The sequence below is a fragment of the Hyposmocoma kahamanoa genome, unplaced genomic scaffold (assembly GCF_003589595.1).
Source record: "Hyposmocoma kahamanoa isolate Upper Pololo Valley unplaced genomic scaffold, ASM358959v1 99879, whole genome shotgun sequence".
Classification (NCBI taxonomy): Eukaryota; Metazoa; Arthropoda; class Insecta; order Lepidoptera; family Cosmopterigidae; genus Hyposmocoma; species Hyposmocoma kahamanoa.
Genome location: NW_020656077.1, coordinates 4,458,102 through 4,485,519, shown reverse-complemented (window position 1 = coordinate 4,485,519; position 27,418 = coordinate 4,458,102). Strand labels below are relative to the sequence as shown.

At 37.9% G+C, this 27,418-nt stretch overlaps 1 protein-coding gene across 4 annotated transcripts in view; it reads left to right on the top strand.

Annotated features, from left to right (window-relative positions):
- LOC113239318 (rho GTPase-activating protein 20) overlaps window positions 1-26,703 on the top strand; it is a 64,914-nt gene extending 38,211 nt beyond the window's left edge. The window contains exons 6-11 of one of the 4 annotated variants that reach the window (XM_026476245.1): window positions 738-921; window positions 6,417-6,494; window positions 14,829-14,989; window positions 16,116-16,238; window positions 20,386-20,476; window positions 24,244-26,703. In XM_026476245.1, coding sequence (XP_026332030.1) covers window positions 738-921; window positions 6,417-6,494; window positions 14,829-14,989; window positions 16,116-16,238; window positions 20,386-20,476; window positions 24,244-24,377 — 771 coding nt within the window. In that variant the 3' untranslated portion in view covers window positions 24,378-26,703. Of the gene's footprint in view, window positions 1-737; window positions 922-6,416; window positions 6,495-8,424; window positions 8,505-14,828; window positions 14,990-16,115; window positions 16,239-20,385; window positions 20,634-24,243 lie in introns of those variants that run through there. The other 3 variants (XM_026476244.1, XM_026476246.1, XM_026476248.1) reach the window with 3 other exon arrangements.
- The last annotated feature ends 715 nt before the right edge of the window (window positions 26,704-27,418 follow it).

Below are 27,418 nucleotides of genomic sequence, written 5' to 3'. Positions count from 1 at the left end.
CCCTATCATGCGGCGGCCAAGTCATACGCACACGCACGGTTTCTAATTAACGGACCTTTACCGGGGAATTGAAGCTAAAACTGACTATTTAGCTTTATAAGTGTGAATTTATTGTCTGCTACCCTGTATGTAACCACGAGATATTTCTCGCGCAATTTACTTGAAAGTAATTAGGGAGATCGACTAAATAAAGTTATAATTTAAGATATTTGCGGTCATATTCCTAGTGTTAGATAGGCATGCACTCGTCCTGTGTTAGAATTAGAATTTATACAGTTTTATTCAAAGTGTTGCCATATGCCATGGGCCTGTTTTCATACATAAGTTTTTGCATGAACGTGTCCTAAAATAATTTACGTGGCAATGTAGCGCGTACAATCCTAATATGTTGGAAAATGTTATTTTTGTGTAAAATGAAATCTTAAAACAGAAGTTATATGTAATAAACTTTGACATGTTACATATTTTTAAATCGTACCACATTAGTTCTTTAGACACTTCATGAAAAACATTTCTATGGAAACGAAACAGTGACGTCATCAGGAAAGGTAATGTTTGACAATTGGTATTTACCGTTTATCTACATCTTTTAGATATTACGTTAAGCATATTACGTAGTGTGTCATGCGATTCTAAACATGTAGCAGTAATGATGTACTGTACAGGGAATTAATTAATCCATAAGCCTTTCGAAAAGTCTTCTAAGATAACGTATGGTATGTGTTGGTTGGCGCCAGGTGGCGACTCGAATTATGCGGCAGTTGATCGAGCAGTTCAGCGCCGGGGACCTATTCGGGCACGACAACTACGAGTACTATGCTCGCGTCACCGGCCGCGTCCTGCGCGTCAAGGACGAATGGATCTGCTCCTTCCGCGACCCGCCACCGCCGAGACACCGCTGCGACCAGGAAGCATATGCCAGTTAGTATCAACTGACGCCCAATGAACCGCACTCGAGTTAAGTGGCCACGAAGTGGTGGGCGACACGAGAATTATCGACGACTGTAGTCTGTTTTTTTTAAGATGGAGTGAAAATGACAGCTTCGTTGTGCAAAAGTGTTACCCGTATGCAAGCTGCTAATGATTGCAGTCGATAAATATTCTATCGACTATCTACTGAATATTGTTACGTTTATGCAATAATTAGTCGAACTTGGTTTACTTGAATCATCATCGGCTCATTATTCATTTCAATTACAAATTTTTGGAAGTTCATACATACATATATACACTGCATTTAGAACTATGTCCAAAAATACAAAGAAAAGATAAATTTAAAGTTTTTCATTTATATTCAATATAGATAATCAAATCCGCTTGTTCTTATTAAAATGTATATGAATAAATATTGATTTCGATTGTAATAGGCCAACTATCAAAATAGGAATAAAGAAGGCAACAAGGCAATTAGTAATGTTTAGAACGTTCTAACATTCACAATTCAGATATTTTTGGCAAAATTTTACCTTCCTTCACAATCTATCGACAAAACTGTCGACTGTAGTTGTACAGGACTATTTAAAATTTTATGAAAACTGGCAACCCTACAAATGTAATTTTACTCCGACTTAAAAAAAGACAGACTATGTATCGATTTTATTTATGTTTTTCAGGGATAGTTGTTGAATGTCGAAGGGTAGAGTGATCCCATGTAATTTCAGATTACTTTTTTAACTCCCTGTGTTAATTATGTGTATAATACGCTTTAAAGAATAAGTAAGCATTTCGAGCTCTTAGGTTTTCGTGATTGCTACACATTGGAAATGAAACTACTTTTTCTAATGCAAATTGCCTGTTTGTTTTTTTCCACTCATAATACCTGAGGCCTTAAAATATGCCATTCATCATCAAATCGTTGACATATGAAATAGCACTTGTAAATAATGGATTGATTTTTAAATTCCTATGTCGTCCTCTTGCCAATGTCAATGTCACTTTCAGATTGAGAACAGTGTGACCAAATGTGCCAGATTTCTGCCATTTGGGCAGATTTAATTTTTATTCATTTTCATTGCGACAGAACATGTTAACGTTGTATTAAATGTGGCAGAATTTGGGAGATTTAGAAATATTCTGCAAGTTCTTTATTATTTTAGGGAACAAACTGAAAACTTTTTCTGCTACTACGAACAAACTTCTGAAGCGAAATACAGGACAATGTTATAAATATAACCTATGTAAACTTTATAACCCCAGCTTCTACAGGCTGTACTCAATTAGCGTTTTTGATGCTTTGATAATGAATCACAAGTATTGATAGGTCTCTTTAATGCACGTCGTCAAAAACACTGAGTCACAAAATACATGGGATCTCGCCATACTTCTTTTGAGATCATGAAACCTATTTATCTGATTGTATTCAATAATAAAACCGTGTGAATAACGTCTGCGTATCTTTCAACGTGGGTGATCAATGAGAACGTTGAACACCTCCGATACCTAAGTGAAATTACCCAAGTGATCAATAAACCTCTCAAATGGCTAACTCGTTTATAATCTATTGCTCCATCCACGTTACGTGGCGAAAAGTTAAACAATAATCACAAGAATTTGACAGTTTTTAATAAACAGTTGATTCATTACGGGGCGTGTTAAATTGCAGTCGAAATACAATCTATGTTATTTAAACAAAAGTGGAATTACACAATGCCAGTCATCGAATGGGACCGGAAAATTTGGTTTGTTTAAAGAATATCACAACACCAATAGTCGCACTGTTTCTGTGTAGGAAAAGGAATAAAAGAAGATTTTGTCGACCTTAGTGCCCCAACGATTTGCATTGTGGACGCAGCACGAAGAGGTCCCGGGTTCGATTTCCGTATCATTTTCAAACCTGCGAAGAGGTAATCTCGCAAAAGGTATACCGCGGAGCGGGAACCCGCTTTGACGCAGGCGGCGGGGAAGAAGGTTCGCTGCTCGCCTAATTTCCTACTGGGGCCAGCGTACGAGGGATGGGGATACCCTGCCCGCATCGCATGATCCCACTTGTTTGGAAAGATGTGTCAAGCGAGCCGATCCTCCCTTCTCTACACGGGGAGCCTGGTGAAAACCGAGGCCGCCAAGGTCGTCGTTGTGGTGAATCTTCGGGATGCCGCGGCGCTGCTCACAACACTTGGCCAACAGGGTAAACTGAGGGGGAGTAGTGGGTATTCCCCCCAATGGGGAGTTAACCCCATGTAAAGAATACAGCATTTCCACCATGTAAAAAAAATGCACTCAGACCTGGGTAGTCCCCGGAGTGAATTCAGTTGCTCTAGTAAGTACCATAGATAGCATACTTGTTGTGGTTGTCTGGCCCATTAATAATTCGCGCACACAATGTATGGATCCCATAGCGCGAAGCTGTTGACTTCATTTAGACCAGATGTAAAGGGCAATAAGATACTTTGCTTTAATATCTTGATTCATTCGACTTTGACATGTTCCCACATAGGCTACATAGCAGACCGGCGATATTATATTTATGCCTTGTGGAAATTTGTCAATGTGGCAATAGTGGATGGTCTTTCGCACATTTCCATTGGGAATACAGTCGCACTTGCGCAGGCGCAATTTTGTTCAATCGTGACCTATAAGAATGAATAAAAATATAAGGCGCTGATATCGATTAAATGTAGATAGACATTGTAAATGACTTTGGCGGAACAGGGGTTAGGTTTATGGGCGCTTGATAAAGAGATGTTGAGTGCTATTCCCGGTAGGGCTAATTAGGAAAGGAATTTTTCTGAGTAGGTAGACAACCAACTGTCTGTTACGGATATTCTGTGTAGTACCCGGAGGTAATTTTATTACTCTAATACTCATGGTACATCGAATTCCCTTGTTCGAGGCCGGGCAGTTGATGTCCGCGTCAATGACGCCAGTTGCCTGGCGTATTATTTTCCATATTTACCTTTAAGACGTCGCCCCTCCCGTGGCCTCAAATATCAATTTTGTTTTCTTTTGGTATTGGAAGCGGTAATGAAGGCAATGAAGTCGGCCAGGGTCAGAGACTCAGATTCAAGAAACGGTGAACGATACGTACCTTATTGAAGAGTACCGCTTATTTTTTATTATTTTAATAATCTACCGTTAGTAGCAGTAGCTTCTGAGAGTTCAACCAGTTGGGTCAATACCTAACTGGTGGAACTGTACCTATTTCTGCCGCCAAGTAGTAATGCGAGCCTTACTGCGTTTCGGTTTAAAAGCGTAAGGGTATTAGTGAAATTACGGGATAGGATTTGTCAACTTATGTCTCAAGGTAATGGACACAGTGGCAGTGCCCCTCAGATCTTTGCGATTTCAAGCTCTAAGTGACTGCAACAGTTATGGGTAGCGTTAGAGCGCGTTTATTCGACACGAATTTCATCGCGTTCACGCCGCGCGCGCGAAGCCCGTGTGCATCTAACTGTTATGGCAAAATACGCTCTATTTGTTTAGTTTTTACGTTTTAACTTAAATCAGCGTCTTGGGTGCGCCAGTGTGGCTGGTTTGTCTTTGGTCTACGTGGTGACCGCGCGTTTTTATTGTTCCAAGGAATTTAAACGCCATTAATATACGTGAAGCGTGGTAACTGGGCGCTTAAGTATATGTACAATGTGTAACATTTGCATAGGTTGTTGTGGATGGGTGACACAGTGACTATAAATAAATGCCGGCGAAGATCAACAATAAAACATAAATGTATAAGCGGCAAGATAAATCTACAATTCGCGTTCGATTGTGACATTACAATAAATATCCAATAAGGGTGCATACATATCTGGCGAATGCGCCGCGACAACACTGCACGCTCACAGCACGCGCACTAAACGCGAAAAAAAAGAAAAGTTGGAAAAGCAATACGTCAAGAAAACCTTAATCTTACAATCTAAACAGATAAAATACTACCTAACCAAACATGTATATAACACACTACTACTACTTGTTGACTCAGGTAATACGGATTGAAACTACTCAGCATTTAATGTACTAAAACCTAACATCTAACTACTAAACAACTAAATTAACATCTTTTAACATCAACTTGGTGCAGCTTTAGTCAATTTTTTTTTACAATTTTCGATTACAATTAGCCTGGTGTATTTTTTTTTAAATCGAAATAATTAAAATGCTTTTTTAATATTTTGTGAAACCGCTGAAAATTATAAAATTGTTACTGTTCAATATTGATTAAATCAAACTTATATAAATAAAAATATTTTTCAACGAAAGTTTACGAGAATGCAACCACGAAGCCGTCGACAAACCTCAAAATCAAAAATAAAACGGAATATTTCTCGAAATGTACAGGTTTTCACCCGGAACGTCAGATTGACCTTCCAGTGAGACGGTATGCTATTGTTATCTCTAATTGTACCTATATACACTGTAGCCAATTTGAATTACATTAAAATTTGAATGCCGTGCGCTGGCTGTTGTACGCCGGATTTGTAATTGGAGTTAACAGACTGACAGTTACTAATGCTAGTTTGAATAATAATTTTGCCATGTTTATTGAATAGTCCTTTTTTTGGTTCAGTTTTCGATGAAATCACTGAAACAGAACATGGAGAACCTTACAGATATTAAATGACGATTTCTTTGGCCCAACTGTTTGTGCTGTGGGCGCTGGAGGCGAAGTTTCCGGGTACGATTTCTGGTGGTAACAACAAGTCCCATGTGCTGGTAATTTCTCCAGCGCCCTTACCCTTCAAAACCGAAACGTAGTAATGCTCACATTCTGCTTGGCGGTAGAAACAGATAAGGTGGTAGTACTTCCCTGGACGAACTCTTTCACAGGGAGCTCTACTACCACTACAATGCCGATTTTATTTTGATTCTCGGTAACACAGATTAAAAATTGGAATTGGAATTGGAAATTGGTTCTGGTCTGTGAATTCTGGGAAGTGCTCCAGAGTGAATTCCGTTGCTCTGGTACAGTCGGTGCCCTCACTTAGGTATCCATTATTTGTATAGCACTTAGTATAAATAGTGGATACATAAGTGAGTGCACCGTCTGTACTCGTAGTACATGGAATTCTCTAGTTTCACTATTTGTTTTTCATTTACTTTTTTAGTCGTAGTACTTCTATAATTTATCTTGTTATTAAATACTTTATTTCTTTTTTAATTTATATAAATTATTAAAATTGTATTATTTACCTTGATGACCTGTCGAGTGAGTCTGCGAAGTCAATCGTTTAAGGATTTTTATTAAATGAAACTTTTTTCGTATCTAAAGCAGCGTATGTCTTTTTTTATATGTTTGCATAAAAGAAAATTATTCAATTCGGAAAAAAATAGTTTCATTTCCAAACACGAAAACCCAAGAACTAGATAAATATAATTTTTATTTCAACAAAAACCAGGAACTCCCTAAACGTCAATTTATATCTAAAAAATTCTGACAGGATATAGATTTTCTAGTACGAAACGTAATTCATGCTATTTTCCAGGACAATTGTCTTTAGAGGCCGAGAAGACTTGGCTCCAATGCGAGAGCGATCGTTGGGGGAACAAGTTCAATCTTGAAAGTAAGTAAAACGCGTTATTTCTTATCGCACCCATATTTAGAAGCATACAGCGCAAAAGCAAAAACAGCCCGGGCATTATTTCTCTGATAACTTACATTTGCTTAAACGCAATTCTGTCAAAATCTGCTGTCCGCCGACGAGGGTGTGAGGGTGTTCCTTCCAGATCCAGAAGACGGGATTTTGATAAATTGAAAGTAAAATCACTGTGGAATACTAAAAGCAGTTAAAGGAAATGAAACTATTTTTTCGAATCTGAGCCTGGTTTCAGAGCAGTACGGATTTAACTGCGGACCGTTCGCGCGGAGCTCCGGAGCGGAGTAACATGTGTGGCGTTAGAATATCATTACAGTGACGCGTATTGCTCCGTTCGGAACACGCTCCGCGTGAACTCCGCACCCGTTCATTGTAGGCGACTTTCTTCGGTGAATATCCGCACTAAATTAAATGCTCGATTCAGAGCACTGTGGATTCTACCTAAATCGCGTATATTTATTTATTTTTTTCAAATAAACCAATGTTTCGGGCTCTTCACAGGTGCCTTGAGCACCGCTGACTCAGTCAGTCCCAAGTATACGCGATTAAGTCCGAGAAAATAGTTTCATTTCATAGGAACAAACAATCCGCGAAAACCTAAGAACTCGACTAAAAGCAGTTATTCGTATGTTGAAAACGAGCCATAATTTCAAACAATTTTTACTACTTTTAATTATATTTGGATACAAACAAACTATCAGCAGATACAACACATCGTTCTACGTGGCTTCGTGGAGTCTAAAAGTCCCGATGCACACACGATTTCTTGTTTCGACCAATCGTTAAGAGAATCGTATCGTCCCGTCGCCACTCCCCTAGTGTTCAAGTAAATCGTTAACAGCATAAAAATGTTATATAAATATATTTCGATCACCCGTATGGGGCGCCTAAAATCGAGGGCGCGATTTTGGCTGACTTAACATTTCAGACAAAATAGGGACGTCTGGCAACTCTGGTAACCATTATCACATCGCGAAGTACATACAAAAAGTTTAATGGTAGTAGTTAAATACTTGCTCTCCCTCTGGTGATATTGGACTATGGTAGACACCATTGCTCACAAACATTTTTGAAATTGTGTTAAAGCAAATTACAATTTGTCTAAAGACATTTTGCACGCGCTATTTTACGCTTAGTCTGTGGCAGTCCTTGGGATTTTTGGTAAATAACTAAAAACCTTATTGTAATATTGTAATGTTGGTAACACTCACGATCTGTAACTTTGTGTCTAAAATTTACGTCATAGTTTAGTCCGAAATCAAAACAGATTTTTAAGAAAAAGAAAAAAATATACCACACCTGGTTTATAGATCGATACGTCCTGGGTAAGTTGTTGTAAACCACAAAAATAGCGTTTTTTACTTAAATGTATCCTTTTTTTATGTACACTTAAAAGTTTCATGTTTCATGATTAAGGGTCGTAGTCTAGAACTCTACTCAATGCTCAAGTCAGGATTGCACTGGAAACACAAGCACCGGGATTACGACCCTAATGGCAGGGACTTGAGTATGATTTCGAGTGCTTTATACCATACTCAAATCCTGACTTGAGCATCGAGTAGAGTTCTAGAATACGACCCCTAAGAGTAAAGAAAACATTTAGTGTTTTGTTTACTTTTGATGGAACCTATATTTTATGACTTGCAACAACTACGTGGTGAGGTATCGAGATGTATGAGAGGTTTAGTTTTATTTTAGACTTTGTTCAAATTCAAATTAGGGTAGTAATGGATGTTCATCATCTGTGCATACTCCATTGAGAGAGAGGCGCCATGGTGTGCTTGTAAGTGTTCAAACTGCATTTAATCTAAACAAACAATCCTTTGTAGTTATTTACCAAATTCCCTATATCAAAATTAATACAACCACGTTGTAATATAGGTAACCTTTTTCGCAGGTCCTCTCAATGAGAATCGTTTAAGTTTTTAAAAATACTGAAGTTAGGATAACCTAGTTCACTATAGTAACATGTTTTTGGTGAGTTCCAAATTGTTTTATGAATGAGTAAAATTAATAATATTGTACACGTTGTTGAAACCATTTCATCTGTAAGCAGTGTTGTAGCCTGATTGACAATTCATTATTAAATTAAGAACGGGGCTCGCACCTAATCAAGCTTATGTCTGGGTCATTGTCACGAATAATATCGAAACTTGAATAAAATGAGAACAACAAGATTCGACGTTTGAAGCGTACATACGTCACACTTCAAGCCCAACGATAAAAAGTGCTAAAAGAATAATTATAAATTCTAAAATGTTGCGTGTAACAGAAATTTTATATTACTGTATAAAAATTAAAATCTAAGCTCGGGCAGTATGGCCTTGACACACCGTATCTTGCCCAGACGAATGAAAAATCCACCACGGGTGAATTTTACTACTAAATGTATAAATTTTACTCGTGTAGATCTGCAACCTGCAGATTGCAGCCGGAAGAATTTTTTCTTGGTACGAAATGATTGAAACTATACTGTAAGCACGGTACACGTAACATTTTGGCATATTAAAAATATAAATATATTTTTCTCCATTCAAAAATATATACTATCTGTTTGGGCTTACCGTGCGCCGTCTTCTGATCCATTATCTTAGATAAATTTCCAAATTGACAATGACCCTTTCAGTACATAGGGGCCAAGCAGTATAATATTGTGGTTACAATAATTTAACAACTTTGATGTTGTATGTCTGCAACATACCGTTTGTCGGGGCTGGTAGCACCTAATTCGTAATAAAACATCGTAGTTGCAATGGTACTAATATTAAAGCATAGATTCGTGAAACAGAAATGTGCTGTATACATTGGTTCGATAGTCATCACTAATTGTTTGGGCAGGCTACATGAGGTTTAGGATTAACGTAACTATAGGCTACACATCCAATTAGGTTGATTGAGTCGCATCGCAAACAATTAATTGTATCTGTTAATAGCGTGCCGTCGGATATGGCGCGCCCCGTGGCTCTGGCCATTTCTCTCTGTTGTTGCCGGGGAATAAGTAATTGCAAAAATTGGTTCGTGATGATCGTTTGTTCTATTAAGCAATAATTCGTTGGTTATTGTATAAATAGGACTTATAAGTCATCCGATATTTAATACGGACATATTGGACCTTCGACGATTTGTTTTGTGATATGCAACGCATTGGTTTTATTGCACCAAATCTTCAACCATGCTAATATAGTTTGTAGATCTAATATAGATAACGCCGTTACCCAAGACGGTTATTCTATACGTGCTTTAAAGCGTACAACTTAGATTCACCTGTTTTGTGAATTATTTATTTTAAAAAAAAGTTACTTTTCGGAAGAACGTATTATTTAAGAGTCAATGTTTGTGAAATGATTACTTTGGATGTCAAAATATATTCATTTTTTTACGACTTTCACAGAATTAGTATGTACGTACATTGAGACCGGTTGAGCTACATATAGTCAATGTCAACAGGCATCCGGGCACTAATTGGACAGATTGGATGATGGTCCTAGGTTGAGTGTGTGCCGGACTTTATTCCATTGCTCCCCGCGAGTGCATTTAGTTTGTATTTTCCATTTCCTTGTCTACTCTGATATGTGTTGAGAATTGAGATATCTGTTACAATACTATCATTCGTTTCTCTTATAACAATTTGTCCCGCATTTAAATTCAAATTAACTTCTTTATTTTTTTTCTTATGATATCAAGCTACGGGACGAAGAAGTCGTGCGCCTGCTCGTAAGCTGGTGGTAAACGACCCGTGCCACTCAGAGCTTTTAATCTTAAAGATCTTAGGGGTACTGCCACTGTGCCCGTTGCCCTGAGACATAAGTTGACAAGTCTCATGTGCCTGTAATTTCAATTTTCAATTTTATTGGCGGCAGAAATAGGTAACTTGGCAGTATTTCCCTGGACGAACTTTTTCACAAGGAGGTCTACTGCTACTAAACTTATTTCGGTCAAATATCCAATTTTACTCACTAGCAATCTAAATAACAATAAGCCTTACTACATAACAATAAGGGCATCCAAACCAATCTATGTGGCTTGGCTGCTCTTACTGTTATGTAGTAAGGACTCAAGACGGAAAGTGAATAAAGCCGTAGAGGAAAGTGGTAGCTACATTACCAAATTGACACTCGAAGCGACTTTGCGACTTTGGTTTACACGTTCATGCAATCAGCGCTAATGTTTTGCCCTTACAAAGTACCACCAGGCGCACGACTTGTACGCTTCGTCACTTGGTATAACAAAAAAAAAACATTTTCAATGTGATTTTCAGTGATGTATTGATCTAAGCTTGGACGAACGTTTAGTGTTTGTTTCAGTTAAATGTGTTGACAAATAAAGAAGGTATGTCAATTTTAAAGCGTATCGCGCGCGCTCGTGACGCGTGCACAAGACAAAACGAAGTGTGTGCGCTTACCAAACGGTTGGGGATATACTTGAAAATAGTGTACACAAAAGTATTAGTTATCAGTAGATCTATACAAAGTAATCTGCGACACTAAATACTTAAGAAACAATAACGTTTTTATGACGTAAATTAATTGAAAATCATAGTTTATCTTTAAGCGTACTTCTTAGTCCTGTGGGGAATATCAAGAAGAAAAAATTTTCCCTTTACATTAATGTAAACTAATGTAATGTAGACATCTCTAAAGACGTCACGAATTGATTGATAGTGATTTCGCTGAATACCGAATATTCGTCCACGCTCTCGGCCAAAGATGTGTGCATTTCGCGCGTGGCAGGTCACAAACTATCTCATTAAACAGCGTGTGACAGGGTGCCGGTCAGCAAATGCAAAGCAGTATCGAGAACTTAAAAAATGCACTTATTTTTATTTATCGTCTTCTGGCAGTAGCGTTTAAATTGAGAGACTATTACAAGGTTTGGTTTACGAGGAAAATTGCAATGGTTTGTTACCAATCAATGCTGAAAAAAATGTTTTCATTAATCACAACCTACTACTGATAGGTTTTAGTAACGTAGTAATATTTTTTTATTGATATTATAATATGTGCGTTTTTATTCATGATTTGGACTTCGGCCGAATACATTATTTTACTTTTATTAAAAAAGTGACCGAATACCCAACAGTAGCTAAATATTCGTGGCATCTCTACCATAGTAGAATAAGACCAACTGTAACTCCATATAAGCGTAGCGGTGCGGCTTGTATGTGTGCACGCTCGCCGCGTGCCGTGTACTTCCACTTACATTCGCATAATCTCGAAGAGCACTTGCGTTGCATACCGCGAATCGTCGTACGCGCCATTCATTTAAAGACTTGAAGCATTCGCTCGATGTTTAAAAAATGACATCAAGTAGGTAGACGTATTTATTATTGTTGTGTGAACAAGTTTGCATGAAATTCAGAATTATCGTTCTTCGAAGTGAGTTACACATTTTTTATTTCTTTGCTTATTTGACGACTTTGGTTGCCGATCGGATTGCACTGTGGGCGTTAGTGAGGAGCTCCTGAAACGAACGTTTCTAATTAAACTAAATTGGTGCTAATCTGGGTGTCCTTTTTTTTTTTTTTTTTTTTTTTTTTATACATGACAGGCAAATGACTCCACTCCACCTGATGTTAAGTGGAAAGTGGTATCCAAACGCGAAGGAACCTAGTCCTGGATAGTTTATGATTTCGTTGCTCCGATATTCATATTTTAGGGAATTCCTTAGTTTGGAATCCGTTAATTTGTGTGATTGTCTGCCATATTTATTATTATTATGTTTTTCTTTCATAACATGTTTTTCTCTAATATCAATTACGTGTCAATTTTACGTGATTTTTTGTCAATTACACATCAATGCCTACGCTCCGACTGGAGTGTAGGCATTGATGTCTCACAGGCGAGAGTTGCCCTGCTTGGTCTTTTTATACTATGTCTCTACAGCAATTGTGCTAGTTGGTCACATAGTTAAGGATGTAGGATAAGTAGGTGATACATGTTTGCGCGTATGTGCATTAAGCGGTGATCGGAAGTGAGAGAATTAATTTAGCTAAACTGAAGAATAATGTGGACAATCCCTTCTACAAATCCCGATACTTCTCGGAACAGATTACTTTTAAATATGCGTATTATTTATTGAAATTTGAGTATATTGGCGACAAATTATTGTCTCAAAAAATAATATTCTTGTTGTGTTTCTATAGATACTTAAATACGTTAGTCCTTTAAAAAATAAACACGAGACAACCTATATTTCGGAATATTTAGAAATAAGCAGTAATAAAAGGAAACGCGTTCAAATACATTTAACCATTTTAAGGTTTTAACGATTTGCATACTTGCTAACAAAATAACATACATATTGTAGCGAACTGTATCAATGGGTTGGTGTGGATGCTAACAAAGAATGCGGAAGACCGACGTAAATTTACTTACAGTTTATTAATTTATTACAAAACACGTACAGCTGTCAATCCAAAAACAGATACAATAAAAGTAAAGCAAAGAAAAGGCGCCAAAAACAGTCACATTTAAATTTAGAATTTAAATGTAAAACTGAGCTTAAAAAGACTATATGGAAATATACACATACGATAATTTGTTCGGTCGGTTCGCTAAAAATATTAAATTTATCATTTCACGAAATAGGTATGTCCACACTAAGAACTCCGTCAATTCCGTTCACTGGTAATAAGTTTCAAATCACTACTGTAATTTACATATACATAGGTGAAAAGTCACTTAGCTAGATTTGATTACGTGGTGTGTTACAACAAGGGTTGGTGAGCTGGTGGTCCCGTTTTGTATTTTGGAGGATATCATGAGATATAAAGGACCAAGGATAGAAAAAAGAGACATCATGTTCAATTAAATTGGTATTATTAAAATGCCCAGTGGTTTGAAATATTGCATGTCCTGAAATTTGAAAATTAGAAAATTACACGTAATTTTATTATAAAGGTTTTTTTACAATAGAGTTACGTATAATTTTCTATTTCTCATCCTGCTTACACGACCGTCTACATATAAAATATTAGTAACATAAGGCACAAGTAAAAATGTTTTTTATTGTAAGGGACATAGTATATTTTAAACCAATAGGCATTTCTAAACCTTTCGTTTATAGCATGAAAGAATAGGAAATTCGAAGAAACCTTGCTTTAGACACAATCAAAATTGGAGCAGACAGTAAAACGTTATAGACAGATTTAAAAAAATAAAATCGTTTTTTGGCTCTTCAGAAAAACCGTGGTTTGTCCCTTACATTAATTGATACTTCAGCCCCCGCGGCATGGCTACGCATGATAAAAAGCGCGAGATAAAAATGTCTAAATTAGATCTGATTGAGACAGCCAATAGCGCGCGCTTATTTCAATTTTATCGCGCGCGTCGCGCCTATCATGCGTAGCCATGCTACAGGGGCTGATGTCGATGTTAGTAGCGATGTTTATAAATAATAATAAAAAATACGCAACGTATTGTTGTAGATTATTAAAGCAAATAATAAATATTTAGTTGTTTAATAGTGAACAAAAGTAAAAAAACCATCGTCATACAAATAATTGCAAAGTTGATTTTTTATACTGTACTTGTTATTTTTGTTGCTTTGGGAGCTTCTTCTTTTTCTATGATGAAATTCTTCACATTCGATGTTGAATTTCGAATTTGTTATTACAGTTTCAATATTTTTTGGTCGAAAGAAGTTTTAGGCGGTGGCTCTATAAATTCCATTGGGCTGCCTTATTTTGTTTTTCAAAAATAAAGGACGAAAATTGCCCTTTATTCTCAATAACGAAATCCATTTTTATGTCTGAAAATGGGAACGTCTTTTAAAATATAGGACGTTTGGCAACCCTAGCTGCAACTGAAACTAAATTCGCCGTTAAACTACCTCGTCGGTACGTTGGTACAAATTCAATATTGTACAGCTATTCAAACCGTATGTATACTTTGTGCACTGCTGAATATGGCTTCGATTGGGTTCTGCACGTATATAGGGCATAAATTGTTGCTTCGTCGATAACTTAGTAGCAGTAGAGCTCTTTATGAAATAGTTCGCACAGGGAAGTACTTCCACCGTACCTCTGCCGCCACACAGTAGTTTGAGCATTACTGCGTTCCGGTTTTGAATGGTAAGGGTGCTTATAAAGTTACAAACACAAACATGGGACTTGTCAATTTATGTCTCAGGGTGACAGGCAGTGGCAGTTTGTGATTTAAAGCTCGGACAGGCGTGTCGCTTACTACCAGGCGGACGACATGTTCGTCCCTTTATTTGGTATCATAAAAAAAAACTTAGGCAATATGTAGGTAGACACTATACAGTGAACACTTAGGAGAAATGTGACTGTGGCGACGGCAGGTCTGTCTAAGTCGGAAGAGTGCCAGTCGATGCCTGCACTGATGGGCGTTGTAGGCGGCGGCACCGTTGGCACCGTGCTCGGACTTGGCATCATTCCGGAGCACAGCCTTCTCGACTCCTGCACTCGACTCTCGATCTCGCTCGAAGAGAGCGTCTTTAAGGTACGCACATCACTTATAATTATTTTAATAGTTTTGGATATCGCGCATTGAAAACAACACCGACACTAAGGCTCGTTCCGTGGCCTAGTTGGCATAGCGTCTGGCACGGTTTGCTAGGCGACGTCGACTCAAATCCGGCCGGATCGAAACAACTTTTTTCTAAGTGTTCGATCTTTGTATTAAAATAATTATAACAAATTAGTGGCGAAACATTCAATAAAAACTAAATTTAATAACCATTTCTCAAAAGTTGACACTTTCGTGTAGTATATCGACACTGCATTGAGATCATTCAGTACCGCGTATTGGGGACCTGCATCGTGCCGTTAATTGCCGATTTTTGGCCATTGTTTTCAAAATTTTAGTTGCATTTTCATATTTGATTGTACCTTTCAATGGTTGACAGAGAGTACCTGGTTTATATTTAAAATAATCCTCAAAGAGACACTAAACGAAAACCGCACCTTTTTTAAAATTTAAATCTTATTTCCAGAAACTTAAACATTTACTGTTTCCTTTAGTGACGTTATTGTTTCAAGATGCGATATCTCTTATAAAACAAGATAACATGAACATATAAATTATAAATGTATAAGTGTAATATTCGTATAGCTGAGGTGTTTTTGTTTAATTAATTACTAATCATTTTTTTAATAGCTATGGTTTAGTTTTGTAATATTTTTTTTTCCTTTTCACGAAAAGCTTCTCCTAAGGCAAATTAAATGAAAACGGGTCTGAGGTAGCAAATAATTCATTAAATTTAACATGTTGTTCGTATATCCAAAAGGTGGGTACAGTCCGCACTGATGAGTACAATCCCTTAGTAAAGAACAGAAAAGTAACTGCTTCCACGGCCGAACGGTCACCACGCTTTCCCGGGTCGAGAGAAATATTTGTATGACCTACATTTTCTTCTCTCGTGAGTTTGGATGTAATTTGTGGTTGTCTATTAGTATGTCCATGGCACCCACGATACAGGGTTTCTCTAGTGTAATGCTATGAGTGTCTGCATGAAAAAAAGGGGAAAAGTAAGTTCCAGCAACGAATGTAAGGTCCAAATATAGTCCAGGTCGTGATGTTCAATTTTGGCGACGCGAAACTAGATAGAAACGTTGAAATGTTTCAGATATCAGTGAGCTCCTCATCACAATCGTCCCGTAGCAACTCCAGCCCCCAAATGACGCTCGAAGAACTCCGCGCTATCAACAAGTATGCTGAAGCCACTAAAAGTCTCTCGTACTTGCCACAGGTATGTTCCCGTACACAATAAAATGGTTAGTTTCGTGAAGTTTTCGCGGGGAATTCAAATTGGCCAATTCTAGGCCTTAATCACAGTGAAGTACAGTACTAAATGGAAATTGGCTGAATTATATACTATGAGTAAAGTTATCTGGTTGGTCAGTTTAAATTTTCTACCGCATTTTTAACGCGAATAAACTATAGGCACTATAGTACTAGAGATCCGATTACTGATTTTTCTGTCAAGGCAGTCACCATATTTAACGCGGAATCGGCTTGAGCCGAACAGAAAGAGTTTTAAGTCATAAAGCTTTTTCTCACCGGCTTAATACGATTCCGTGTACTCTTTGGTGACTCTCTTAAGTTGACACTGGTGTACAATAAGCCTTTGTGTAATTCATTATCTTATTGAATATGATAACTTGCGTGACATAGCACGTGAGGCTGTTACAACGTGAGAGTGGGTTGATTTGATAATGGAATGAAACGCCAATGCAACTAAGTAACTATACAAGTAAAAAATCTGAACGATAAAATTCACAATTGCACTACATTAATAACATCGTAATTAGTACTGTAATTTTACTTAAAAAAAATATTATGATCATACATTTATGGCGAATGTAGCAGCTGTATGAATTATAATAGTAAGTGTAAATTATTATAAATTTATCTCGAAATGCTTCTAACATTTAAGTTACTTACGACATCGAAGAAAGTGTGCATCTTTGTCACGTACGCAGTTAATCACTAAATTATCAATATTTTTGACTCTTTAACTGATTACATCGTCCCATAAAGTAAATTAGTGAATCAAGGCTATCAGATATACCTATGACTTATGTTTTGACGTTGAGTCGATTGGCATACAATTTGTATATAACAATGTGTTTGAATTCTAGCGCACACTCAAGGATGTGTACTATAAGTGATGGATGGTGACGAGTTGTTTAATCAGTATCCACTTGTAGTGCCCACACCACCGCCCAATACTCTCTCTTTACTGTACTGTCTCTAAAAGCGACATGGACTACCCGTAACTATTTCTCACTTCAAAAAAAAAGCACTTAGCTTAGTGCCTTTTCCCCCCTGTCAAGTGGTTTGGCTCCGCCGTGTAAATGACCTCCATACAAACGAACGAAGTTTTATTCTGATTTAGACATAAACTAATCAAACATTTTGTAGACACAATCTGACAGCTAATGTCTATGCCTGTCTTCTACTAATCCCACTAGTTCTGTTGTACAGTTCTGTTGACAGAACTGCTGGTATTTTTCTTATAATTTATTATGTTGATGATAGACAGTTTTCTTCATGGAACTTCTGAGGATTTCTCTCCCACTAGTTCTGTGAATGCCTGAGTTTTCTATCTATACCTACAAATGTTGTTAAAATAATATTCGCCAGATTTTAAACGACATTAATAATTAGTTTTTCGGCAATTATATTGTAGTTTTTAAATTACAAGGCACCAAAACCTTGCTTTTCAAACGGTTTCAAACAACAACGTTTCGCGGGCTTTGATAAGTCCCATGTCTGACTAAACATGGCACCTGTAAAGGACCCGAAACATTGGTTGGTTTGAAAAAACAAATATATGCGATTTAAAAAGAAAAAATAGTTACATTTTTTCAGTGTAAAAACCGCGAAAACCTGAGAACTCGATTGCAATGGCAGTTGAACCTCAACCGTGTCAGTGGAATGGCAGTCATTTATTCATTCAATCACTAACAATCTATTTTGCATTACTGAAACTATCATGAATATTACTATCCATATCTTAATTTTTATCTCACAATTTAGTTTTCAAATTTTTTTTTTTTAATGCAAATAATTAGCAGACTTCGCCATTGAACAGCAGGGTACCAAAAATTGCAATGGCGGTTGAATAGTAAGCCACTGTCAAGACACTAACCTTAACTTTTAGCAGAATGCCAAATGTACAAAATCCTGCCATTGAAATTTTATTCGCACACAACTGAAATGATTTTAAGATTAGAAGACTTAGGGTCGTATTCTAGAACTCTACTCAATGCTCAAGTCAGGATTTGAGTATGGTTTAAAGCACTCGAAATCATACTCAAGTCCCTGCCATTAGGGTCGTATTTCCAGAGCTTGTGTTTCAATTGCAATCCTGACTTGAGCATTGAGTAGAGTTCTAGAATACGACTCTTAGGGCCCAAGATCATTATGGATGGCACACACTACACCTATATCCAACCATGGAAGAATGTAGATGATGACGATGAGTGCAGTTTTTAGAACGGTGTGGGCCTCGCAATCTTCCTCCCGCATTATGTATGTTGAGGAGTAAGGGGAATGATTTAGTAATTTAAGATTATATTTTAAGAAAAACCGTCTATACAGAAAAAACAGCGAACTATTGAAAAAAAAGAAACACAATGACATTGAGCAATATAAAAAAGTATTTATATTTGCCCGGTCCAATAGCTTGCTTAATTATTATATTCATGAAAATTTAAAATTAACTTGGACTCTTTTTATTCCAAAATTAATGAGATTATTCATGTTGTTTTCAAACTATCGATAAGGCTCAATTTACGTTAATTTTAAATTTTTGTAACGAAAATGTACTGAGCATGATGAACTTGTGGAACGTACAAACTAGGATATTTTAGTACCAGTACAGCTCCTTGTGCAATTATTCGTTCAGGGAAGTACTGTCACCTTACCTATTTCTGCCGCGAAGCAGTAATGTGAGCATTACTGCGTTCCGGTAGCGAAGGGTAGAGGTGCTGGTCAAATTACAGGCACATGGGACTTGTCAACTTATGTTTCATGGTATTGGGCGCAGTGGCAGTACTACTCAGAGCTTTGTGGTTTAAAACTCTGAGTGGCATTGCAACTGTTAAGGACAGGCGTGTCGTTAACCACCAGGCACACGATATGTTCGTCCCGTCACTTAGTATTATATAAAAAAAACGGTGACGGAATTCCCTAGACAGAGCGATAGTCGTTCGGAAGGCGCACGACCTGTTTTTTGTTTGTGCATAATTTGTTTCGTTATACTATTGAAAGTTCACCATGCTGTACTTAAAAAAAATCGCTTCCCATGATGTTTCACTGCAATGTAAATTAAACCCAATTTAAAAGGAAATTGCCCAAGTATGATATTATTAATCCTAGAGCTTGTCTACAAATGTCGAGTTTCATTAGTTTGTCTATCTAGAATGGGATCAAAATTTGTATGTGTCATTATTACTCAGGATGAGCAATGAATCTATTGTTTGATTGTCACTTGAAATAGGGAGTCAGCGCACGTATCATAAGTCACAATAAAAATGTCATAAGAGCGAAATCGGCGTGGCAAGGAAAAGGGCTTTTAATTTAAATGACAAATGGATAGTTACCAGTGAGTTGCATGTCCTTTTCTGAATTGCATGACGTTCTGTCCCTCTTGGAAGAGTCGAGTAGGAACGATTAGCTGTTCTTATAGTTGTTAGTTATTTTGTACTGAAGTTTGAGTAATCCCGTCGGGACACTGCGCACTGTGATGAGGTTTTTAAATATACCATTAAAACAAACACCAAATGCTTGTGTGGTTTTTGACACGAGCTTAGCAGTGCACTCGACGCACCTCCGTTCGTTCCAACCCCAGCCAACGCTTCTTGTTGTTCCCACTCTTGTTATGTAGACGGTTTTATATTTGGTTCTACTTTATTAGTTTGTTTATGCAAACACACACGGTCAACTTTACCTATCAACGTTTATATTACAAAACGCACTAAAAGTGCCCCAGTCCGTGTATGTCCTACTTAATGCGTTTCCCTATTTTGTTGTCTAACCGCAGTAGCTGGATTACTAATACTAATGAGACTAACATTCTTGTTTCATGTTAACAACATCTAACGAGTTTTCATCAAATAACATTTACGAACAAATAAGGGTGGGTACTCAAATATAATAAACAATACAATCGAAACAGTTTCCACACCCTGTAGTGCATAAAACTGTTGAATCCTGTGTGGTTTCGGAACACACGGCTAGTACATTCGTGCGAAAGCCATCGCTCGATCTATTTCGATTGAGACGACTTCTTCGGAGAGGTATTAGTACGACGTTCGTGCGAATAGTATTAGCCGCGGAAAAGCCCAGTGGCCGTGGTGCCGTTGACGTGATGGTGGGCTGGTGCGTAGGTGCACGAGCGGCAGCGCTCGCGGATGCGCGCGCGCTCCGAGTGGTTCCTGCAGCCGGCGCCTTCGCTGGAGACGACGCGCCCCCGCGCCGGTACGCCGCCATCATGTCCTTCGCCGCCATCTTACCTCGTGCCGCCATCTTGCCCCCCACCCCGTGCCAACTGCGCGGGCGAAGTGCGCCAAGAGAGCACTGCTCTCTACGTGCTTGTCGCCTGCCTAGAGTTTTTGTTTTGAATCCTCGCGCACCGGTACTGTGTCACTGTGTTCGTTCGCTTTGGTGCGGAGGACTAACACGCAGACACTCGAAGATTTTGTTCTCCTTAAGGCCGCGGACGGCATTCTTCGACGACAAAGAATTGCATTCGGATTCAGTTGTTTTTTAAAATTCCGTACGCAGAGACGGGAGAGCAAAATTTTTGACGCTTTTACTTACATCACGGTATGACGCTAATGGGGCTCGCTTGCCGCTTCGGGGCCGCATGTCACATCGATTATTCTACCTCATCGCACGACCACATTCGCATGTCTTGTCGTTGGATGGATGTTTGCGCTTCACGATCTCTATCTATACGTTAAGTGCTACGTACGGTCAATGTACGTTATGTTATTTATTTATTCTTTTCTTGGATATGACTTAACTCATAAATAACAACAGTAGTACGTAATTAACTCGATTCTTTAATCATACTTCCCCATTTTGTAGAAAACGTAGATCGAAACGAAAATTATAGTGTAGATATTTAGTCAACTGCTTAGCATTTGTTATGAAACGAATCATGACTATGTTGTTAAGGGATTTAGAATTAGTAGACAAGACACACTAATTGACGCACTTTCGCATGTTGGCCGACGAAACGTGTCCCATGGATGCGAAAGCCTGCATCTTATTACTCCACATGGCAGCCTATTATATTTTATAACACAAACGCAGCGAGAGGGCTTTTTACGGCATAAATTCGATTGAAAATTGTACTTTTAGCCCCGATCGAAAAAGAGGAATTAAAAGCTTCCGTGCTAACAGAAAAACCGAATTGTCGGGTTTCTGTTGTTAAAAGGTTCTTAGCTAAATTTCCTGAAAATCAGTGGAACTGTTCTCAGGATTTTTACTTTCCCTTTCTCTCTCATTTTTTGTTGGCATTCGAAGCTATCGACATTTAGTTTAGGAAATAATTAATAAAAAAAAATATATAAACAACTTCGCACTTCACGGATAGTGTTTTATGTCATTGCAAAACGGGAAAACTAAACGCAACAAAAATAATTATATGGTAAGCGACACAATTACTACTACTATCAAAACAAATTAAGGGCCACTCGTTAAGGTGCACTATAAACTAGCATTATTTATGTTTCGTATTTATAACAATCTGTAAATGTTACATTATGGGTATTTGTCAAATGTCAGTAACATTTATAGTGACAAATGGTATCAAGTGGGTACCCATAACTTTTTTATCGGGATTCTTGAAGGTACTTGAAATGTACGCTTTTAACGTTGTTTAATTTTTTAACTTTTAAGAGTGTTTCTTCAACTTATAGTGCAAGCAGTTTATAACGCTTTTTAAATCGCGTAATGCCCCGTATTCGGAGACACATGAACGCAAATACAGCCACTAGGGTTGTCACCTTGCTCCAAGAGGGTTACAGTCAGCGCGCTGTAGGTTTAATGATATCCGCGACGAGCTGTTCAAAATATTTGGAACCGGTACCAGGAGACGAGTAATATCACCAGACGTCCTAGCTCGAGGAAGAGTACGGGTTATTATAGCTCAAGAAGACCGGCAAATTAACACCACGAAGAGAGCGGACATCCACCGCACGGACCATACAAACCGCCTTACCTCGATCTATAGGCACTCGTGTGAGCGACCAGACCATCCAGAATCGACTCCATGAAGACCAGTAATATTCAAGAAGACTCTTGGTTCGCCTCCAGTTAACTGCAGCGTATTGTGCAAATTGTTTAAGGTTTGCATGGATTGGACTATTCAAAACTGGGCTGCAGTGATTTTTACCGATGAGTTTAAGATTAAATTTTCGAATGACGTTCGACGCAGTGGAGATCTGGAAAACGGATTTTAGATGGTCTGGGCGGTATAACGCTAAGACGCAAAACTGAGCCCGTAATTCTTAGCGAGAGTACCGTGTCGGCTTAAAGTTATGTTGAGAATATGGTACGATCCCACATTATTCCATTCGCACAGCATGCATGACCAGGGTCATCTTGATGCAAGATAATGCTCGAACGCATACGGCGCGATTAACAATGCACACATTAGCTATCGCTGGAATCGAGATGTTACAGTGGTCAGTCAGGAATTCAGACATTAGTCCTGTTGAGTATTTGTGGGTCAGTTAAAGAAAAGTGTCAGAGAAAGTGACATTCCTATCAACATACAACAGGATCTCATAAATGCTCTGAAAACGTGCTGGGAGTGGATTCCAGAAGAAAATATACGGCGTTTAATCCAGAGCATGCCTTTTCGAATACCCTTATTCGTTATGCGTAGTTAAAAGAGGAGGCCACATACGATATTAAACAACAAGCCTAGAAACTTTGAAAATGTTATTTTGTCCAAATTTTTCATGTTTTATTAAACTACAAATATTCCTATAATTTCTCATTTTTCATTTAATCTTGTTTTTTTTTAATAAATTATTGCAATTAAACACTATTTTTGTTTAATACTATCTAAAATTTACAATTTTTATTAATTTCACTCAGTGTCAATGGAAATATTTGGATGTCATTTAATAAATCGATTAAATTCTAGTGACCCTTATTTTGTTGTGAGTAGTACACTCATTCATACGTAGCAGTGCGGCTAACCTATATGTGAGCGCGGACACACACATTAGCATAGTAACGAAAGGCGCGTGAGACGACGAGTACTATGCAACGTGAGTGCGTCGCGAAATTATACGTGTGTGTACATCAGTACATGGCGAGCGCGCACACATAAAAACCTTACTGCTACTTTTTTATGAATATATACATAGATATACCATACTTATTATACATGCTAATGCCATTGAGATGAGTCTCAGCCGCGACTATGGGACCTGTAAAAAGCCTGAAACGTTGGTTTGTTTAACAAAATTATAAACGATTTATATAAGAAGAAATAGTTTAATTTTTAATATCTAACAATCGCCGTCGATCAGTGTGTCTCGCTCAAACGTTAAGGATGTTTTTTCTACAGCTTTTCTCTAATGGAAAAGGTAGCGTAACTATTTTTCTGTACGTTAATTTTGGTCATGGTACATCTATTACTGTTGCCTCTCTGGTACAAGAAGTGCCTACATTGTTCTTTAATTAAAATATATTGATTTGGTCAAAATGTTGGAAAAATTGTTTTGTACGTCATCCGTACCATGTCATAGACGTGTAATATACAAGATAACGCGAGGTTTATATGTAACATTCGCGTTTAATCAAACGACTTGCAGATTCTGGTTTTTTTCTCTCGACCTATGTGTAAGAAGGGGACAAAATGAAATAAGATTTGTCACAAGAAAATGTTGCAACAGATTAAAGTGCCGCCTCTGGTGGTCATTCATTTGTGCGCCGCTATCAAACGGCAGCTACGGCAGTTAACTATAATTAAATTTTTGTCATGGCTTTCCAGCAAATAAACTCAGATTTTGTTTTTTCGCATAGCATTGTTTGCACTCATACCATATTTGCATCGTTATGTTTGCTATAGTGACCGCGCACCTCCCTATTCGGATCAAGACAGGTATTTGAATGCTGAGGTATATGCTGTCAGGATTCAAAGTGCGTCGTATCTAATGAGGGGGTGTCGCGACTGAGGGTGCGATTGAAGCATTGATGATGAGTGAACATTTGTGTCTTAGGCGGGGAACGTCGCAGCTCGCGGCGTCGGTCTCGGCGCTCTCGGATGTGCGGCGGCTGTGCCGCGTGTCGCAACATCGCGCACTCCGACACTGAGATCCCGATCACTGTCCAGTCTCGTAAAGTGACCGCCTGACAGGGTGAGTCGCAGGAGTGCACCTGCTCGCACCCAGACCCCGCCGGCGGAATGCTACCCGACGCGCCAAATCTCAACGAATGAGCACCAGCCGCCGTCTCCGCGCGACCATCAACAGCGTTGATACAAATATTAATTGAAGTCTATGACCGCCTAGAACCGATCCTACAACCGCATCAGTCAGGTCACTTTCCTCAGTTATGGCAACGATCGGTCTAATAATAAGAAGATATTAGTATTGTGACCACCTCTGCCCGGTCTCCGACCATCGGAATTATGTAGTCTCTGAACGTTCCCGTTTGCTCGCGAGGACATAGTGTGACGCCACAGCCAGAGATGGGCAGTGGGTTGAAACCCGCCCGGGTTTTTACCAGTTCTACCCAAAATCTTGGGCGGAAGCTGTTATAGGTGTAAAATAATACGGAAGTCGATATAATTCTAATATATTTATTTAGAATTTCAATGTGAAATAGCGAACTCCACACAATACCCACCTTTCCATACTGTGAACTCTCACTTACAACTAGGGATGCACTACGATTATACTACTACGATTCGATTTTGATGACAATTGATTAAAGTGCATAAATTTTTGTATCGATTCATTTCTGCGATGCAATACGATTTTCAAGCGAATCGATTCAATCAATAGAAAGGCAGCATTATGTCTATAATGTCGTTATTACATTTGAACAAAAACTCGAATACAAATATTTAGTTGTAAATAGTTTTTGCCCGCTATTTCCGGCGTTAAACCCCTAAAAATTAAAAGCGCAGGGTTAAAATTCGGCCGCTTGCCCATCTCTGGTCACACACAGCCAACTCCGCAAGACTGGGACAAACACTACGTGTCCAATAATTATCCAAAGAATGTTTTAAAATTATGTAAGTGTCTGAACACGTCGTGGCTTAAAAATTTGTTCACAGACTGTCATAAACGCGATTAGTTTTTTTATACCCATGTAAATGGTGTAAACCATCGAGCGTTCGAGATGCCTTCACCGCGACTAAACTTGATCAGTTTTACGGAATATATAACCGATTATCGTAATAATTAATTAGCACTATTCGTAGGGCAATTTTTCACAAATCGTGCATAGAATAGAATAATTTCATTATATCAGTGTCACATTATATTATAACTTGTATCGTGCTTTCGCATGTTTAAGTTTACTCGCGTTGAAGCTCGTTTGTGCATTCAGGCCATATCATTTGCTAATACATTATATATAATAGAAGAATAGTGACATATAATTTATTTTATAACTTATTTTGCAGTGAATAAAATACTGTATGTAAGAATGTACCTAACTATGGACTTGCATGGCCAAACACGCTCTTACTAAAATGGCTGATTTAACGTGTCTGTTAGATAAGTAAATTCTTTTAGAAGATATAACATCACGCGTAACGTGTTTGTAACTTCAGCGGATGTTTACGATTAGGATTATAAATTATGAGTATTAAAGTATCAATGAGTCAACGAAGCCGTGACATAGAATGTGTTAATTGCATACCTGTCGAGGCACCGCGGCTTTCTTGCATTATAGGAAAACAACATTTTTAATTCAACTTTTATCGAGTCGAGGCCTATTATAATACATGATATAAAAATTTGGTGATTCGATTGTTTGTTACAATTCTGTTGCGTTTCGAAAATTCCAACGATTGAGTTCAGCGAATTCGTCAAACTGCATTGTTAGTGGTCTGTTATTGTGCGAAGGTTTTTTTTGTAAAATTATAATGTTTGAGAATTGGGAATTATTATACAACCCTTTAAAAGTACGATTAAAACAATTTTGACACATTATGGTCAAGAATATTGGTAAGATTCAATCGCAATTACACATGTGTAGAATAAATTAAAACAATTGGTTGAATGTTTTGAGAACTGAAAATTTTCCTTAATGCTCTCTATGAAGTTTTGTTTTGGTTTTCTCTTTTAAATAAGATTTCGATTGATTACGGACGATTGGTCCACACTTTATGAATGGTCCAGGGGATCTATTCCCTTTCTCCGTCCAACATCCGTCTGAAACAATTACTATAAAAGAATTAATACTCGAGCATTTTTGATTTGCTCGAGTAATTTTATAGTAATTGATACAGATGGATGTTGGACGTAGAAAGGGAGTAGACGTCCTGTTCTAGTGCTCTTACTGTATACAACATTTTAATGTCATGCCTAAGAACAAATTATTTGCATTTCATTGGTTGTGTTTGTGACACATGGTCTATATATCGCGCTGCTATTACAATAGTGTTATAACTCAAAATATTTGAAATTCAAGATTATTCCATTGTTGAACGTGATTCTCTACACGTCAATAAAATCGTCGTTAGAATATCGTAAAAAACAACTAAAAGATATCTAATGACACACGCTCTTTTTTTTTATAACGCATACACTCAACATAGCCTCGCGCTTGGGAGACCCTGTGTCGCGGGTACCATGGACACACACATAGACAACCACAAATTACACCCAAATTCACGAGGGAAATAAATGCAGGCTACAAAAATATTTCTACCGGCCCGGGAATCGAACCTGGGACCTCGGCGTGGCAGTCCAGCATAGTAACCGTTCGGCCACTGAGGCGGTTAATGTTATGTGTGCTAGTTTTGGCCAAAATAGTCCTTATTCAAAAATACGAAATTACTTTTCTCTTTTCTTTTTTTAAATGCTATGGTTCCATCGAGTTAAACAATGAAGTCTCCAGTGTCAAGTAAAAATGACTATGGGCGGAAGTTTTGTAAAAATATGATTTATACTTTATAATGTTATAAAATAAACAGTGGGTGAGGTCAGGCTGTATATGATGATGATGAATGTTATAACCAAAAAAACTTTTATTTTTAAGTATCTATATTTGGCAAGTAGAAAATAACCTATACATAAATTTATACAGATCTTTCTCGGGAAGCGCGTAATTTGTTTCTCGTCGATTCTGAGAAAATACACTTTTTGAGTTAATACACTATTTATTAACAGTGCGGGGAAAGAAAACATTCCTGTAAATAATTTCTAATATAATTTAGCT